The 17,095-nt window shown below is 29.6% G+C and overlaps 1 protein-coding gene across 1 annotated transcript in view; it reads left to right on the forward strand.

Annotated features, from left to right (window-relative positions):
* Window positions 1-13,037, forward strand: part of LOC107446198 (uncharacterized) — a 75,485-nt gene extending 62,448 nt beyond the window's left edge. Inside the window, exon 2 of the mRNA XM_016060784.4 lies at window positions 11,363-13,037. Within this exon, the coding sequence (XP_015916270.3) occupies window positions 11,363-12,894 (1,532 nt within the window). The 3' untranslated portion in view covers window positions 12,895-13,037. The remainder of the gene's footprint in view (window positions 1-11,362) is intronic.
* The last annotated feature ends 4,058 nt before the right edge of the window (window positions 13,038-17,095 follow it).

Genomic DNA, 17,095 nt, shown 5'->3' on the forward strand with positions numbered 1-17,095 from the left:
TGGGATTCGAACCCGGTTCGCCTCATTGGAAGGCGAACGCTCTATACCCTGAACAATCGCGGCTCAGGACATTATGGATATTATACTTCTGCCAAGAAGATAAAAATTAAATGGTTTTACTACCTGTTTTTTTTTCCTTTTCAGGTAATTTATGTTCTGTTATCAACGTCCGAATTTTTCTATTGTAGTAATGCTAAGAACATTTCTATTAAAAATGCATGCAAAAAAATGACAAAATCTTCTAATTTTTCTTCCTTGAAACTAAATTTTCCCTTACATTTGCTAAGCAACGAGCTTGACCTCTAAGAAACTTTCCCTAAACACCGTAAAGTGTTCCCTCGTAAGTGGAGAACCTTGTTGATATTTTTACTTTCTCATTAAACCGACTTTAAAAATGATTTAGATATAAGAGAAATATATTATATAATATTTCCAAGTTATAAAAAGATATAGGTGTCTGTTAAGGTTATGGGTAACTTGCTATATTTTAGACAATTTATAATTTTCCAGCCATGTTATTAGACTTCAGGCATCGTCTTATTAGATTTTAGGCGCATCTTACTAAGTTATAGACATGTTATCAAGTTAGAAGTCGTGCATCTGCTCAGATTGTATTTATCTAATTTGGTTAAAGGCAAAGCACGCTATTAAGCTCTAGGCATTACAAAATAATAATAAAACTTGTGTAAAAAAACGATTTTCATTTTGACTGCGTCTTCTCCGAATTTTTAAAATTAGAGAAAATTTTTACGCTGCTGCACCCTTTTAAAACGATCAAAATACATACAATATAGATTCGAAGGATAAAATGATATTAAATTAAAGTAAAAAATGATATGTTGTGCGACACTGTTATCAAATAAAAACCTTTATTCATAATGAAATGAAAAAAAGAGTTTTCTTCTTGCTAATATTATTCAGTTCAGTGTTGTTTTTCTTTAAAGTCACTTTCCAACCGAAACGAAAGATAGAACGGAACTGTTTGGCCTTTTCAGCCCTACACTCCCACCTACCCCTAATATTTCATGAAAGGTGTGAGAATAAAAAATAAAAAGGATACATAAAATATAAGTAAAAAAATTGGGCCATGTAACGCTCCAGCGATTGGTTGAGTGACTAATCCACACCCTTCATCCACGGGAGAGAGCAAACACGGGGATTGCGAGATGCATATGCAGCAGGTGACGGAATATATTCACCTACGTTCGACTTCTATCTATCTAGCACTTACCTTTATCACCTTTTACCTTTTTTTATTTTATTTTCTCTCATTACATTTGAAAGATACAATTGATTTTGTTATCACAGAAATGTTCTATCTTCCACATAACATTTCAACATAGTTATGAAATTTTAATATCCATAAAGGAAAAACTTTGAACTTAAATTTGAATGGTTAGGAACTTTGTAGGAAGTAGTTTTAACTTTAAAATATGTGAATCTTTGTTTAAAAGAATGTTAGTTTGATCATGATCATTAAAAACTAATTCATACTTCTAGTATTGCGTTACAAGATTAATGCAAAAAAATGATTATTAGTTTGGCTTTATTTTATTTCATATACGGCGTTGAACAGAAGACTCAATTCTGAATTGACGACTTTCAATGTTCAACTCCGTAGGCTTGTAATTTTGAACCTAAACTCAGAAGACAACAGAACTCCTAGATCAAGTATTGGGACAAACTTGGTGGAGGACTTATTGAGGGAACTAACCTGCTTTTGCGTAACATGGAAGGGAAAACCATGAAAATCACTCGGTTAACCCGATAGCAAGGGGATAACCCATTATCCGTCTACCACTGAGGATATTTTAATTCAGCACTGAGGTCTGTGCGAGACGGAAGCAGTATTCATATTGACCAGCCCTCGCAGGGTTTCGAACCTGGGTTTCTCATTGGGAAGCGAACGCTTTATCCCCTGAGCCACCATGGCTCTATTATAGTTTGATTAAGGAAAAAAAAACAAAATTAAATTTAAATTTGATTATTTGTTAATTATTTCAATTAATAAAAGAGCAATCATTAGATGAGTAAGGAAATTAGGTTAAATAATGAATTGTTGTCACATATAGATGAATTGTGACACACATATAAAACTATTTCACAAAATTTTTGCATTATTTGCAATCCCGAAACACTAGAGAGCAAAAAAAGGCAATTTTGTTTCTGACTGGTGGCTAGTTGTAGCATTTTTAACAGTGGCACCTTTTTAAAACATGTGACCACTTCGTCAGAAATTTAAGTTTTAAACGAGCAAAAAAACTGTTGTTAATATTCATGCAAGGCATTTCTTTTGACAAAAATTAAGGAAAATAAAAATAAAAAAATTGAAGAAAAAAAAATTTAAGAAACAAACGTGAAAGAAATATTCAGAATATAATAAAATATTCATAGTAACTTCCTATTTATTAAAAAATATAATAATAAAATGCAGATGGAAGGCATTTTCAACGAGAAAGTTGGCTGTCGCGTGGTGACTACCGGACAATTTTTTAATCGTCATTGCTCATATTTAGTCGCCTTATGGCGGGTGTTGATTTTGCCCTATACAAAACACGCCAAACTAGGGCATATTCTATCCTACGCTGTACGGCAATTTAAAGTGAAAGTCTTTTATATTCCTTTCTAAGCAATTTCTGCAAATAATATTTTATTTATCGATATGCAGCACTTATTTATTTTGCATTTATGTTCTTTTCAAAATTCAATGCAATTCAGTTTTAATTAATTATGTTTTTTTATAAGCTTCAGACGAATTACATGCTTATATATCATCTGTTAAACGAGCCAGAGTTTATTGTTATTTTCTTTTGCATTTGAATAATTATTTATTTTATATTTATTATTAATTGATTAAGCTTTAGAAGTGACTTTTGCATTTTTATTGTATTACTAAATTTTTTATAAAAAAATAATACAATAATAAAATTAATTATAACAAATATTGGATAATAGAATGAAACTTATGTTATAAGACATTACTTTACAAATTAACTCATATTGTGTTACTCACATTGCTATTAACCTAGTCTCCTCCATTTATATTAGATTTTCTGTTTATACTGCAAAATGTTTCGATTTGAATTTTATATTTTCTTTAACTCATATATTGAAACACCAAATATATTTCTCCAAATCTCAGCATTATAATCAGTTTTACATCTATGTCTCTTAAATCAAAAACATAATTTGAATAAAAATGGTTTAAAAACATTGTAAATCGTTTATAATGTGTTCATAAAATGTACCATTAATTTACGAACAGCATTAAGTGTAACTGGAATATTATTTAATTTTTCCAAAAACGCTAACATAAAAAAATTAAACTCAGCTTGAACGGCTATAAATTGAGACATTTATGATATTAATCTGATAAATATGCCCCGATAAAAATATAACACTGCTTCATTTTGTTTCGATCGCTATTAAGACAATATTACAAGATCAAAAAGATAAAAAAAATATAGCACATGTAATCCATGAAAGAAAAAAAAAATAAAGCATAATCCATGAAACTCTTTAATACCATTAGAAGCTGACTCATTGAAGCTCCCATGGTGTGAAAAAAATATCACGCCTCTCAAGGAGGGAAAAAACTCGCGTGTTAAAAGAGAGAAGAAAAAAAATCGAAACCAATCAACGTCTTTTTTTTTTATTTATTTATTAATTTATTTTACCGACTGCTGCGGCTGGGAAGATGACCTTCTTAGAGCCTAAGTCATTAATGAATCTACTAATCCAAAATTGTCTTCCCATGCACCTGTTCCTCCTGCCGTATTGGCTACTTGGTGGCCCTCGGGCCATCAAAACAACAAATAATAATGACGACTGCTGTTATTAATCTTCAGGGCTGTGGGACAAAGTAAGCCTCACGCTTAAATCTGGCGTCTACGGTGTAGTTTGTTGGATGAATTTGGATTACAGTACTTTACTTTTAGAAGAGGTCAAACGGTATTTATATCCTCAAGCACTGAGCTTCCGTTTTAATTCGATGAGGTCAGGAACCTATGGGCGAATTATAGATTAAGTTTGTCGTTTGTTAGGTGAAATTACTTTTTATGTGTTACACTGTATTAATTTTTGTTTTACAATTTATTAAGTTCGTCACAAAATATTCTACTGCTATTATTCTACTCTAATTTCAAACAATAAAGCAACAAAAAATTTTAAAAAAAATTCTTTTTTTTAAATGGATTAAATTTGATAAGGTCAGTATGGGTGAATTATAGATTAATTTCGACGTTTGCTAGGAGAAATTACTTTTTATGTGTTACACTGTATTAATTTTTGTTTTACAATTTATTAAGTTCCTCACAAAATATTCTACTGCTATTATTCTATTTTAATTTCAAACAATAAAACCACAAAAATGAAAAAAATTTTGATTTTAAAATTGATTAAATTCGATGAGGTCAGAAACGTATGGGCGAATTATAGATTAAGTTTGTCGTTTGTTAGGAGAAATTACTTTTTATGTGTTACACTGTATTAATTTTTGTTTTACAATTTATTAAGTTCGTCACAAAATATTCTTCTGCTATTATTCTATTCTAATTTCAAACAATAAAACCACAAAAATGAAAAAAAATTTTGATTTTAAAATTGATTAAATTCGGCGAGGTCAGAAACGTATGGGCGAATTATAGATTAAGTTTGTCGTTTGTTAGGAGAAATTACTTTTTATGTGTTACACTGTATTAATTTTTGTTTTACAATTACAATTTATTAAGTTCGTCACAAAATATTCTACTGCTATTATTCTATTCTAATTTCAAACAATAAAACCACAAAAATGAAAAAAAAATTTGATTTTTAAGTGGATTAAATTCGATGAGGTCAGAAACGTATGGGTGAATTATAGATTAAGTTTGTCGTTTTTTAGGAGAAATTACTTTTTATGTGTTACACTGTATTAATTATTGTTTTACAATTACAATTTATTAAGTTCGTCACAAAATATTCTATTGCTATTATTCTATTCTAATTTCTAACAATAAAACAACAAAAATTTAACAAAATTTTTTTATTTTTTTTATTTTTTAAGTGGAATAAATTCGATGAGGTCAGAAACTTATGGGCGAATTATAGACTACGATTGTCGTTAGGAGAAATTACATTGTACATGTTACACCGAATTAAATTTTGTTTGACAAATACGATTTATTACGTTTGTCCCAAAGTATTCTACATTACTTGTTATTTACAAATATTCTACATTACTTGTTACAACAAAAATTTAAAAATTTCATATTTTTATTGAATTAAATTTGATGAGGTCAGAAATGTATGGGTGAATAATAGATTAAGATTGCCCTTTGTTAGGAGAAATTACTTTGTGTGTTACACTGAATTAATTTTTGTTCTACATATACGATTTATTAAGTTTTTCACAAAATATTCTATCACTATTATTCTATTCTGATTTCAAATAATAAAACAACAAAAATTAAGAAATTAATCTTTAATGGATTAAATTAGATGAGGTTAAAATTTTTAGGGGGAACTATAGATTCAAATGGTCGTTTACTAGGAGAAATTACTTTTTATACGTTATCGTATTAGTATTTATTTTTCAACTACGATTAATTAATTTTTATACGTACTACTCCATAAAATTACTTGCTAATTTAATTTCAAATAATTCAACAAAAAAATTTTGGAAAATTCTTTTTGTATTTTATTTATTGGAATAAAACGAAAATTTATTTTGTCACCTAATACGAAAAACGAGTTATACATAAATTTCCTAATACGTATGTAATAATTTAAGGGGCACAGACGCTGGTTGCAAAAAAGATGCGCCCCACAATTTTGGTTAATGGTGTGACAAAAACAAACTTAGTTTAATTAAAACTAACACTAATAACACTTGATAAAAAAAATTGTAAACTGTTTTATTTTATTGTTCACTTCATTATAGTTTTAGTTGTGAAAGTTTATGTTGGAAAATGGCCATAAGTTTGATTATCATCAGTCATGCATAATGTTTGGGAAACGATGGAAATTTCTGTGATGTTGCACGGGCCTCCAATAAAAATTTGAACACTCGTAACTAGTTGGTAAATGATTGAAATTTTGTTTGGGGATTCATTCTATTTTACTATTAAATAGAAATTAATTCTGCGAGTAGTAGTTAGGGGACGCTTTAAAATTGTATTGCGATCAGACAAATACAGTAGTTACTAGTTCATATTCGAGCACTCTATTGAAATTCGAGCACTTAAGCATATACAGTAGTAGTACTAGTTAAAATTCGAGCACTTAAGCATATACAGTAGTAGTACTAGTTAAAATTCGAGCACTCTAGTTGATAAGAAAAAGGTCAAAATTTAATGGCACATTCTTCTGTCTTAGACACTCAAACCAGTTAAAGAAAACGTCGTAAAAGTAAAAATTACATTAACAGGATATCACATCTAAATTGCTAATCAGAGAAATTCTAACCTAGTATTTACGAATTTCATGCAATATTTTATTAAAACTTGTTAACATGCATTCATAAAACTTGTAAAATGTAATAAATTAAGAATTGGGGGAATTTTGATAATTTTACATATTTTAGAATAAATTGTTAGTGCTATCGTTAATGATAAAAAAAATTGAAAACTTTATATTTTTTCCGCTTAAAAACAGTGTTACACGAGCTCCCATTTTTTTCAATGTTGTTAAAAGTCCATGAAAGATAAAAATTATAGTTTGTAAGGGAAAATGATTTCTCAGGAACTATTCGACCGATTTTGCTCACATTTCGTATTTTGCCATATAAATTACATTCTTTAAAATGATGTAAAATTTTTGCACTTTATTTTTCAAAATTTTTCAACTATTATTAAATAAAATAATAAAAAAGCAGTATATAATTTTTTAAAATTATTTTCGGTGTGGAATTATTTTGGGGTAAACGAATTTTATAATTATATGCAAGAAAATTTAAATTCCCTCAAAATTTTTTTCGAGATATGATGAAATACGCAAAAAGTAAAATTACGGGGTTAAACTTTCGACAGCTCCCCTGACCAAACTATTGGTTAAGACTAACTAATAAGTAACTATATTTAGAGGGTGAGGAATCTTGATCCGTCAAAAAAAAGGGGTTTTTTTAGAGAAAGTACGTTTTTGTGTCTAATATCGTAACTTACTCTGCACTAATTAGCATATTTGAGGACAACCCCCTCGAACCATTAGATTGAGTGCTAGTACATGAAAGTCCGATTATTAGATCAAATGTTATTTAGAGTAATTCAAATTTTATTTTATTTTATTTATTTATTTATTTTGCGCCCGCGCTGTATGTGGCATTAAAAAAATACCTAGGTGACGGATGTCAACTTTAACATGCTTGATAATATTAAAAGCAACATTTCATGTTAAAAATAATTATTTGAGTCGTTTAAATAACGGCAAGTTGTAACGATATCCAACCTATCAGTTTTTTATTTATTCCTAATTAAATGCTTCGATTTTTTTTATTTTATTTCAATCGGATGCGATTCTGTGAATCATTAATTTACTATAATTATTAACGGTGATTCTGGTAAGTTGAATGAAATACCTCAGTTATTCCATCTGGGAGAAATTTCCTCATTAAAACGTGGGAAGTAACAAAAAGAATAAATCGTGATTGGCGGGAAGCAAAACACGTGGGTTGTACTTGGCGCGTGTCACCACTACATCACTTCAAATTGGCGATTTACTCATCATTAATCAACACGCTGATTTTTTTTCTTCCTTCTCTTGCTTATGTAAAGAAATTACAACGAGAAAACGATTTAGTTTTTTGTCAAAATAAAATCAGTTTCTGCCAAAATCGAAAAAGAATAAGAAAAGTAGAGAAAAATATTAAATATTTAGAACATTACTGTAAATTTAAACTAGAAAAAAAAATGCATGCAATCAAAGGTAATAACATTCTACGTAACTATATATATATATATATTTATTAAGAAATACAACTATGGCTTTATACATTTAATGCTAATATGACCTCCTATTACAACGACCTTTCCATTATAACGACCAATGCATAAGTCCCGTTTGCTATTCCAAAGGAGCAGTGTTATTTTTATGTCCGTTAGTTGTACGTCCTCATTGAACTATTCATTCTAATATACCGACCGAAATTCAGTTATCCGGTCTGAAAAAAGCTTCATAGAAATTATTTAAACCATTATTTCCTTTGATGACACCCTGCAATAAAATATATATTTAAAAAAATCTGTTGTTGTCACGTCTAAAACGTAAAGCGCGTCACCATCGAAAATTTCTACCACTCCTTTTAAGAGTGATGTTTCGTACATTTTTCACTTTAGGTCTGAAAAAAAAAATAATTATTTCAGTTCACTTCAAAACTGTTGTTTTTAAAATTTTTATTTGAATTCATCATTAGCTTTCGTTTAGGAAAATTATTTTAAATATTTGTCATAACAACAGAAGGAGCACGCCAAGATCTTTTAAACTCACATTCGAAGAATAGTAAGAAATTACAAATGAAAAAAATTAGTTAATTATTTATTAAAAGAATAAACACTGAATTCAGTGATTCGAAATTTTAGACTGTTTTTGTACCTTTTTGTATACGACTAAGTCTACTATGATAGTCTAAAAGTTAACCATCATAAAAATTTTACTATAAAAGACTACTATATATATATTTTGTTATGGAGAAGAAAAACATAAAATCTAAGTTACTTTATTGTTAATTTTTCTAAAGAAATAAAAATGGACTTCAAATGCTATGTAATGTCTGATGCTTAAAGTGCCCACGGAATTTTTCAAGTAGATTAGACCAGGGATTGAATTTTTTGTTGCATTTATTCAAATACTCGATCTTGCCTAATTCGGATTTTAAATCTAAAAATTAGTTTTATTCTTAAATCTACAAAGTTTTTTCAAATGAAAAACGTTTCATAGAAATTATTCATACAAATTTCGTCTATTTTTGTCGAAATGTACGAGATTAAAGACATTATACATAACAAAGGGTAAATGTTGCAAACTTCTGTAGAGTTTTAGGCAAATCATCTTTATTAAAATTACCTAGGAATCTATGCTCCGAAATGTCGTAATACGCCGCTAAGAACGCTTCCTTATTATGACCCGTTCAGAAGTACACGAAGAAACAGTTCATAATAGGGAAGTGTTCCTAGCGGCTTATGACTGACTTTTCGGGCATGGTTTCCTAAACAATTTTAATCGAGATGATGAGTTCCAACTCCCCGAGAAGTTTATCGCAACATTTATGCAACTCCTTGTTTTATGTAACGTTTTCATAACAAAAATAGACTACAAATGACATTTTAAAAAAATCTATTACTCGAAGAGTGAAACTGATTACAGATTTGAAATCAGCGATACGAAAGTATCTAAGACCGGTTACAAAATCTCATGCAACAGAAAACGAAAAAAAAAAAAAAATTCCCCCATTATTATCAAGCAAATTAAGAGCTTTATTTTCGTAAAAAGGGAATGTTTCAAATTACATCAAAAAATAATATAATACACTTAATATATTACTGAGATAGACAACAACAATTCTTCGTGTATTCATTCTAATACTATTACTACTTAAAAGCCATAAAAATAGGGCTCTACAAATTCAAGGGTGCATAGTCACCTTCAATATTTTATTAAAATTTTAATTTCTTCTTCGCTGGCACTTCAACTTCGAGTTACTAACTTCCTAAAATTGTTTCCACCCCTTGAAAATTTTAAATTGCTTTCAAATGTATCTTTTTAGATGGAAAGGACAGATGCCTCTTGAAAATTTTAAATTGCTTTAAAATGTATCTTTTTCGATGGAAAGGACAGATGCCTCTTGAAAATTTCAAATTGCTTTCAAATGTATCTTTTTCGAAGGAAAGGACAGATACCTCTTGAAAATTTTAAATTGCTTTAAAATGTATCTTTTTCGATGGAAAGGACAGATGCCTCTTGAAAATTGTAAATTGCTTTAAAATGTATCTTTTTCGACGGAAAGGACAGATGCCTCTTGAAAATTTTAAATTGCTTTCAAATGTATCTTTTTCGACGGAAAGGACAGATGCCTCTTGAAAATTTCAAATTGCTTTAAAATGTATCTTTTTCGATGAAAAGGAGAGATGCCAGTGAATATTGAAATGGTCCCTATAGTAGTAAAAATAATTTCGGGTGATGAAAGGGCTTAATCAACGAAGTGGTCACAGAAAACGAGTGAGGTGGGTGAGAATGGGGCGCGCCCCACCCTAGTCGTGACTTGTGCTCTTGAGAAGGCAAAGGTTGAAGTCGACCCTCACTAAACATTAAGATTTTTTTCAAATAAAAAATTAGGTCTTCGTAGATAGAATCGAGGTTTAGTTCGGAAAAGAGAACGATTTAGCGCTTCCTGAAAGATTGGATCGCCAAGGAGGAGTGTAAGCATTGCACTAGATGAGAGTACTTGATAACGTAATACTCTCGGCTTGTTAGAGTGCTAAACTCGTTCAACAATGAATTTAAATTTCATTTCTAGGTTTGGACGTTTGAAAAAAAAAAAGAGCTGAAATTTATGGCGTCAGTGTAGCTGTCATTAGATAAAAAAATTTATTCAAAAATTTTATTATTATTTTTGACATGAATATCTCAGATGCTATTTATATAAATATTGGTTCGTGAAAATTACATTCGGTATTTTCCTTGACGATATTATTTCGTAGATTATTTTTTTTTATTATTATTTGTAAATAAAAGTGTGTTTGGTATAAAGGGTATAAATAATGAGTGTAGTTTTTTAGTAGCGTCTTGTGTATCACATCGGTTTTGTTCAGTTACGATTGATAAGTTACTATTCAGTTACGATTGATTTAGAGATAATTAAAAGTTTCACAATCGCGTGCCTTCATCAACTGTTTATATTCATTTAGAAAGTTTTATTCTTTACTAGAAGATATAATTTTTTATTTAATAGTTTTATTTTTTTATATTTTTAATAGTTTTTTAAATGATAGTAAGATAGTTTAGATAATAATAGTGTTTATAGATAATTTTATTTTTTAATAGTTTCAGAAGAATTTAAAAAAGTTCAAAAATTGAAAAGCTTAGTGTAAGAAGTGTTTTAGTAGTATTTTGAAAAAATAATATATTTTCTAGATTTAAGAGTGTATTATAGTCGACCGCAAAAGCAGAAAATTAATTTGTTAAATAAGTTCTTCAAAGCGATTGCAATTTTCCGCAAACTCTTATACTTCCAAAAGCTGATTTTCACAAGTTCACTAAATTAGCGTACACCAGGTCCTTTGTTCTCCCACTAGTCTCCTCAGTTATGAAATCAAAAATTAAAATATCTCCCTTGACTGTAAAATTTTTCCTTAATTTTCTTCATTTTTAAATTTTTTACTTTCTTTTCCAGGTAAAAGATGGCGAAGTTTAACTCCAGCTGAAAGACAACCCTATGTTCAAGAAGCAGAGCGTCTCCGACAGCAACACCAAAAAGATTATCCTCACTACAAATATCGACCTCGCAGAAGAAAGAGTACTAAACGAGCAACAACAGCGCCACCTACTAAGGGAGCACAAAACTCATCAGCTTCACAAGCAGCTGGAAGTACGGGTACACCATCACCCAGGTCCATGTATCCCAATGGCTACAATTCTTCTTACGAATCTCCAATGGTGTACACTCCTCAGCAGACTACTAATATAAACCTCAACACTATGGGTAGAATCGGATTTCAAAATCAGTCACCCAACTGCGACTTTTTTGGTGTTCAAACACCAGAATGTTCTCCAAACGGCAGTCCCGACAATGATGGAACTCTAGGAGGAAAATTCATAAAACGAGAAGCTTCTTTTGGTTTTGAGTACCCCCAAGAGAAAAATCCCAACTCCCGATTAGAAACTGTAAGAAGTTTACCAACACCGGATATGTCACCACCTCAAAATGAACAAGATTTGTGCAATCGTTTGGCCATGCAAAGAAAGGAAGTGAGTCAAGGGCGAGCCTCAAATGACACCTTGATCCAACTCATGTCTCAGTTCGGTGGAACATCAAACTACTTGAAAGACATTCGACCCCCTTATAGACTTCCTATGAGACTAGCTACCTCTACACTCCAGGCTCTCTCTGCTGCTTCAAACAATTCAGTTTACACCTTTTCTGAATCTGGACAGCCCACCCTTGTGCAATCAGTTTCTGGCGCTGATAACCAGCGTCGTGATTTTTATCACTCCTCGTCTTCCATGTCACCCACCCATAGTCCATCAACCTCGACATCCGATCGAAATAGTCCTTTTCCAACTACTAGCCATCTCTATAGTGCCCTGAGCAGATCACCAGGCTATAAGCACTTAGGCTCATACTCTTCCAATGCTATAGATTCTAGAACATTCTCATCAGTTCCACAAATTAAAGTTGAAGCTGAAGAATATAACTCCGATCCTGAACATCAGCTTCAGTTTATGCCAACCTACGGATCATCTTCATCATACCCAAACAACCCACCAAATTCCAGCTTTGGGTGCAACTACCCAACTCAGAACTCGACTGATTCCTCCTTGATCATGAACAAAAATACTCAACTTAGTGATGGAACCAGTTACAACCAAATAAATTCATCAGATGCTTCATTTACGGCCGATATCTTCGGAGATATCGATGGGAGAGAATTAGATCGATATCTGACAGGAGTTACAACTTCCTTCCCTTCATCCACCGAGTCAAACAGTGTTATGTCGGGCGCTCCGATTTCATTACGTTCTCGTTTGCAACAAGGACTTAGAAATGCGGACTATGGTGGCCAATTCCAGGATTATTCGAGACCTATGTATGGAAGTACCCTGACGGATGCTCCTTCTAGACAAAATAGCCTGCATCTTGGAACTGAAGAAGAGGGTGATACCATGACTGAAGCTTTTGCCGCCCTACGATCCATTATCAGTTAGCAAAAACCAAAGATACATAAAGAAACAGCAATAAGTATTTTTATTATTCTTGAAACTGTGATTAAATAGTTGTTGTCGAATGTTGATCAGTGCAAAGAGAACTTTATATGAACCTTATCATGATTTTTTCTTCCAGAACTGTTATATTTAAAAAGCAAGGATATTGTTTTAAGTTCAACCAAATACTTCCTAAGACAATTTGATTGATATTGTTGTAGAAATGATGATTATCATTGATTAATTTCTTCATTGACAAAGGAAAAATTGGAATTCTAGCTTATTGTTGATGTGTTTAACATTGTTGTAAATATGCAACGTAAACCTGGTGAATTCATTGCAATTGTACATATTATATCCATTCCGTGATATTCATTGTAAGTGCCTTGATTCGTTATAATTTTAGTTTATTTCTAAAATGTTCATCAATGTGCTATAGAACACTATATCACTTTTTGTTAAAATGTAATGATCTTTAAAACATATAATGTGCCTCATATATACAATTATTCTGAATGTTAATAATTTTCCAGTTGCCTTATAAATGAATGATTTTTTACCACTACAAATAACTTATATGCAAAAAGAGTTCCTATTATTCCAAATATTTTATCAAAAATCCTCTTTACCCAGATGACACAATTATAAAATATGTAGGAATTGAAATAAGTTCTCTAATTTTTTTTCAATTTTTTAAACTTAAAAGTGCAGTTAAATAATATTAACTATTGAATAAATTAAAGAAATAATATAAATATAACATTTTTATTTTATAAATTTTGTTTGATTTATAATAACAAATCGATACAAGTAAAAAGTAGGTAATCACTATGAATCAAATATTTTAGTTACTACGATTTTTAAACTTCAAAGAACTGTGATAGTTTTATAAAATACTTATTACGTAAAATGATTATAAAACATGGATTCAAGCAAAAGTTGTAAAAGTATCTGTCATTATAATTGAGTAGATTTAGTTTTTTCCAGTTCTTAACTCTCAAAAAACAGTTCAGGTTATTTTAATTTTGAAGAAAAAGAATCCGTAACTTTCGAGCAAGTTTATTTCATGTAAATGATTTTAATGAAAACAGTCATAGTTAACTAATAATTAACTTTTTATATACTGGTAAATATACTAGTAAACTTAAAATTCGGATTTTGTGTTCTTTTCGCTAAGACTGATTAGACATATCGATAAAAAGAATTATCTATACTATACACCAATATATATATATATTTAGAAGAGTAAACTCTTTTTTTAAAAGTACACAATTTTTATGTATTACTAAAAGAGTTATTTTTTATACAAATTTTATTTGAAAAATACATGACTGTATAAGTATTATTTTTTTGAAAATGGTTTATTTTATGAAATGTATTTGAACTATAAATTTTTATAGCACTTCTGAATGTCAAATGCAAATTCCAAACTATTCCCGGTGACTACATTCCATACACGTTGTTAAGTGAGACATTTATGTCAGATATTATTCCTTTACAAACTACAGAACCTCGATTATCCGAACCTCTTTAATCCGAATACCTCTGTTAACCATAATCGATTGCGAAATATTAACACTTTTCTCTGACGTTCTTATTTTTTTCTCAATTTCAGTAACATACTCTGACATAATAAGATTTAAAAAAATCCTTTGATCTGTACATGAATTGATCATTCTGTATGCCTTACAAATTAACGCTTTTTATTGGTGGGTTGCTTTAGCTTTTCCAAAGAAATCAAACTTGCAATTTCCGTTATTTCACTTTTTTTGTAATTATTAGAGTAGTTTAGTCTGGTTATAATAGCTTCTTTTTATGCTAAATGGAACCATGTTATGTTATCTGTGCTTGTAAAATTTGTAAACATAGCCTTACATAATTTTAAACAAATTAAGGAAATAAATTTCAAAAATGAATGAAATCAACTAACGATTCAGAATTAGATGCTGCTTAGTTCGAGTAGTTTATTCAAGCAGAGCTAGAAAGAGAACTGTTACTTGAGGCACTAGTACAAATGTATTTGAAAATAAAATATATTTATGCCTATTTTACAAAAAGAAAATTAATACATGACACATTAAAACTAAATTTGGGTACCATATAGTATTATTACATATTCCATATAGTATTATTACATAGTATTATAACATTTATATACAGAGCGTATTGATGTAAAAAGATTTAAAAAATTGTTACTTCTATAAAACGAATATTTCGAAATGGGTAATTCTTTCGGATAATCGAGGTCCTATTTTATATGGAAAAATAATTATGATTTCAATTTTTTGAAACCATATAGATTCCTATTGAACTTATAAAATGTTCAGAGAAAATTCTTTTATTTAAATATAGTGTATATTTTTAATATTCGAGAAAGTTTTTGTGCCTTCTTTCAGTTGTTGTTACATATTATATTGTCTGTGTAAATATATTTTCATGTAAAAGAACAGGGTTAAAGTAGAGAAAAAAAACCTTTGGTTATGTTTCAGTTACGTAAATGGTCATATAAAAATTTATTTTTGTAGCATATACATCATACGAACCTTTGTAAGATATTGTTGCAAAGTTATATTAAAGTATTGTTTCAATGACAAGCGTGTGGTTATTTTCGTATCCTTTAATTTTAAGTAATTAATATCATAATCTTCAACATTACTTGTAAGAAACAGGAATGGATTAATTGTGGTCTTTTCAGCTCTGGTATTACGGCAAGCCGTTGTTCATATTTAGAACTATGTTTTAACTTTATACTATTTCTCCCTTTTCTAAATAATTGCTTAACCAAAATTTTATAGATCCACCACTTAAACTAATATCTCAGCAAATTTTTAAAAAATGGTTTAAAAATCTGACAAATCCAGACTTAAGAAGGCGAGTAAGCAAAGCATCCGAACCAATTTTAAAAAAAATTGAAGTAGAAATACATTCATGAAGTTAATTATCACAAAATAACTGTTTGAGATAATGTTTATAAATGCTAATAGAGAGTTCAACTTAAAAATAGGAATTTGATGATAAAAGTTATGTAACGTATAAATTTATGGTGAAATTATCTTATATTTAATTAAACATTTGAAAATTTACTCTTAAATGCAAACAGTAATTTAATATGTAATTCAAAACTTCACTGAAACAGCAACTAATGACAGGAAAATTATAACATTCAAATTCAAAACATAGTTTGTAAAATCAATGTCCAATATCAACCCAGTAATTGGCATTAGTTTACCCTATATGACGGTAACATTTTTATTTTTTTAACCATTTCTTTTTTACAATTTTCGCTCATTATAGAAATAGAAGAAAAAACTTTTTTACGCTTTCCCCAAGTATATAGTTTCTCGCAACATTTACTTCAATAAATGTAAAAGGATTAAAAGAAATCAATATTAATAAAAAAAATAAAAATTCTGTTAGTTAGAATGAGGTATTGTATTGCTAATAATACTTACAACAGACAGGCGAACCTGTTTTTGCGCTGTCATTTTTTGTGCGAATTCTTATTCATGCTATTTTTTTATGCGATATGTGAAGATTTCAAGCAAACTGGAACATAATTGACGAAGTTATTTAAAAAAATTGAAAGTTTTATCAGCCATATAGTTTTTTCGATTTTTGATATGTATTTCATCACTTTACATAAGTATTGTGTCAGCCAACTACATTACATATGTATTGAATTCTGTAATAGCATAATTTGATTATTGGACGTACAAGAATTTACGTGTAAATAAATAAAATGTGCAATTAGCATTGCGATTTAATTATTTCGTAGCAAAGGAAAAATTCATTTATCGCAAATAAACATTGAAAGGCATCTGCATCATGTTAGTTCGGGCTTTTTATTTAGATATAAATTTTAAGGATTTTTATTTCATTTTTAGACATGATCCCTGAAAATGAATAAGAGCAAAAACGAAAAGGAAGGTAGTTTCCTTAAAAATCTAAGACTATACGATTTTAAAACAAATATCAGAGGGTGAATGATCCACAGCTCTTGGTGACCTACGTGAGAATTGTTTTCATGCGGTCCCTATCTATCGCATAAAAAAATACATTTTAATTGCGTTGCGAAAACTATTTTTTATAGCTACATGTGAAGTTTAGCGCAAATTTTTTATACGGTCCCTATTCATTACACAAAAAAAGGTTTGAGTGTACAAATCAAATTGAGTGTACATGCAAAAACTCAAATATAAACTTA

The sequence above is a fragment of the Parasteatoda tepidariorum genome, chromosome 1, assembly GCF_982258835.1.
Source record: "Parasteatoda tepidariorum strain Cologne lab strain chromosome 1, Ptep-v5.0, whole genome shotgun sequence".
NCBI classification, from domain to species: domain Eukaryota; kingdom Metazoa; phylum Arthropoda; class Arachnida; order Araneae; family Theridiidae; genus Parasteatoda; species Parasteatoda tepidariorum.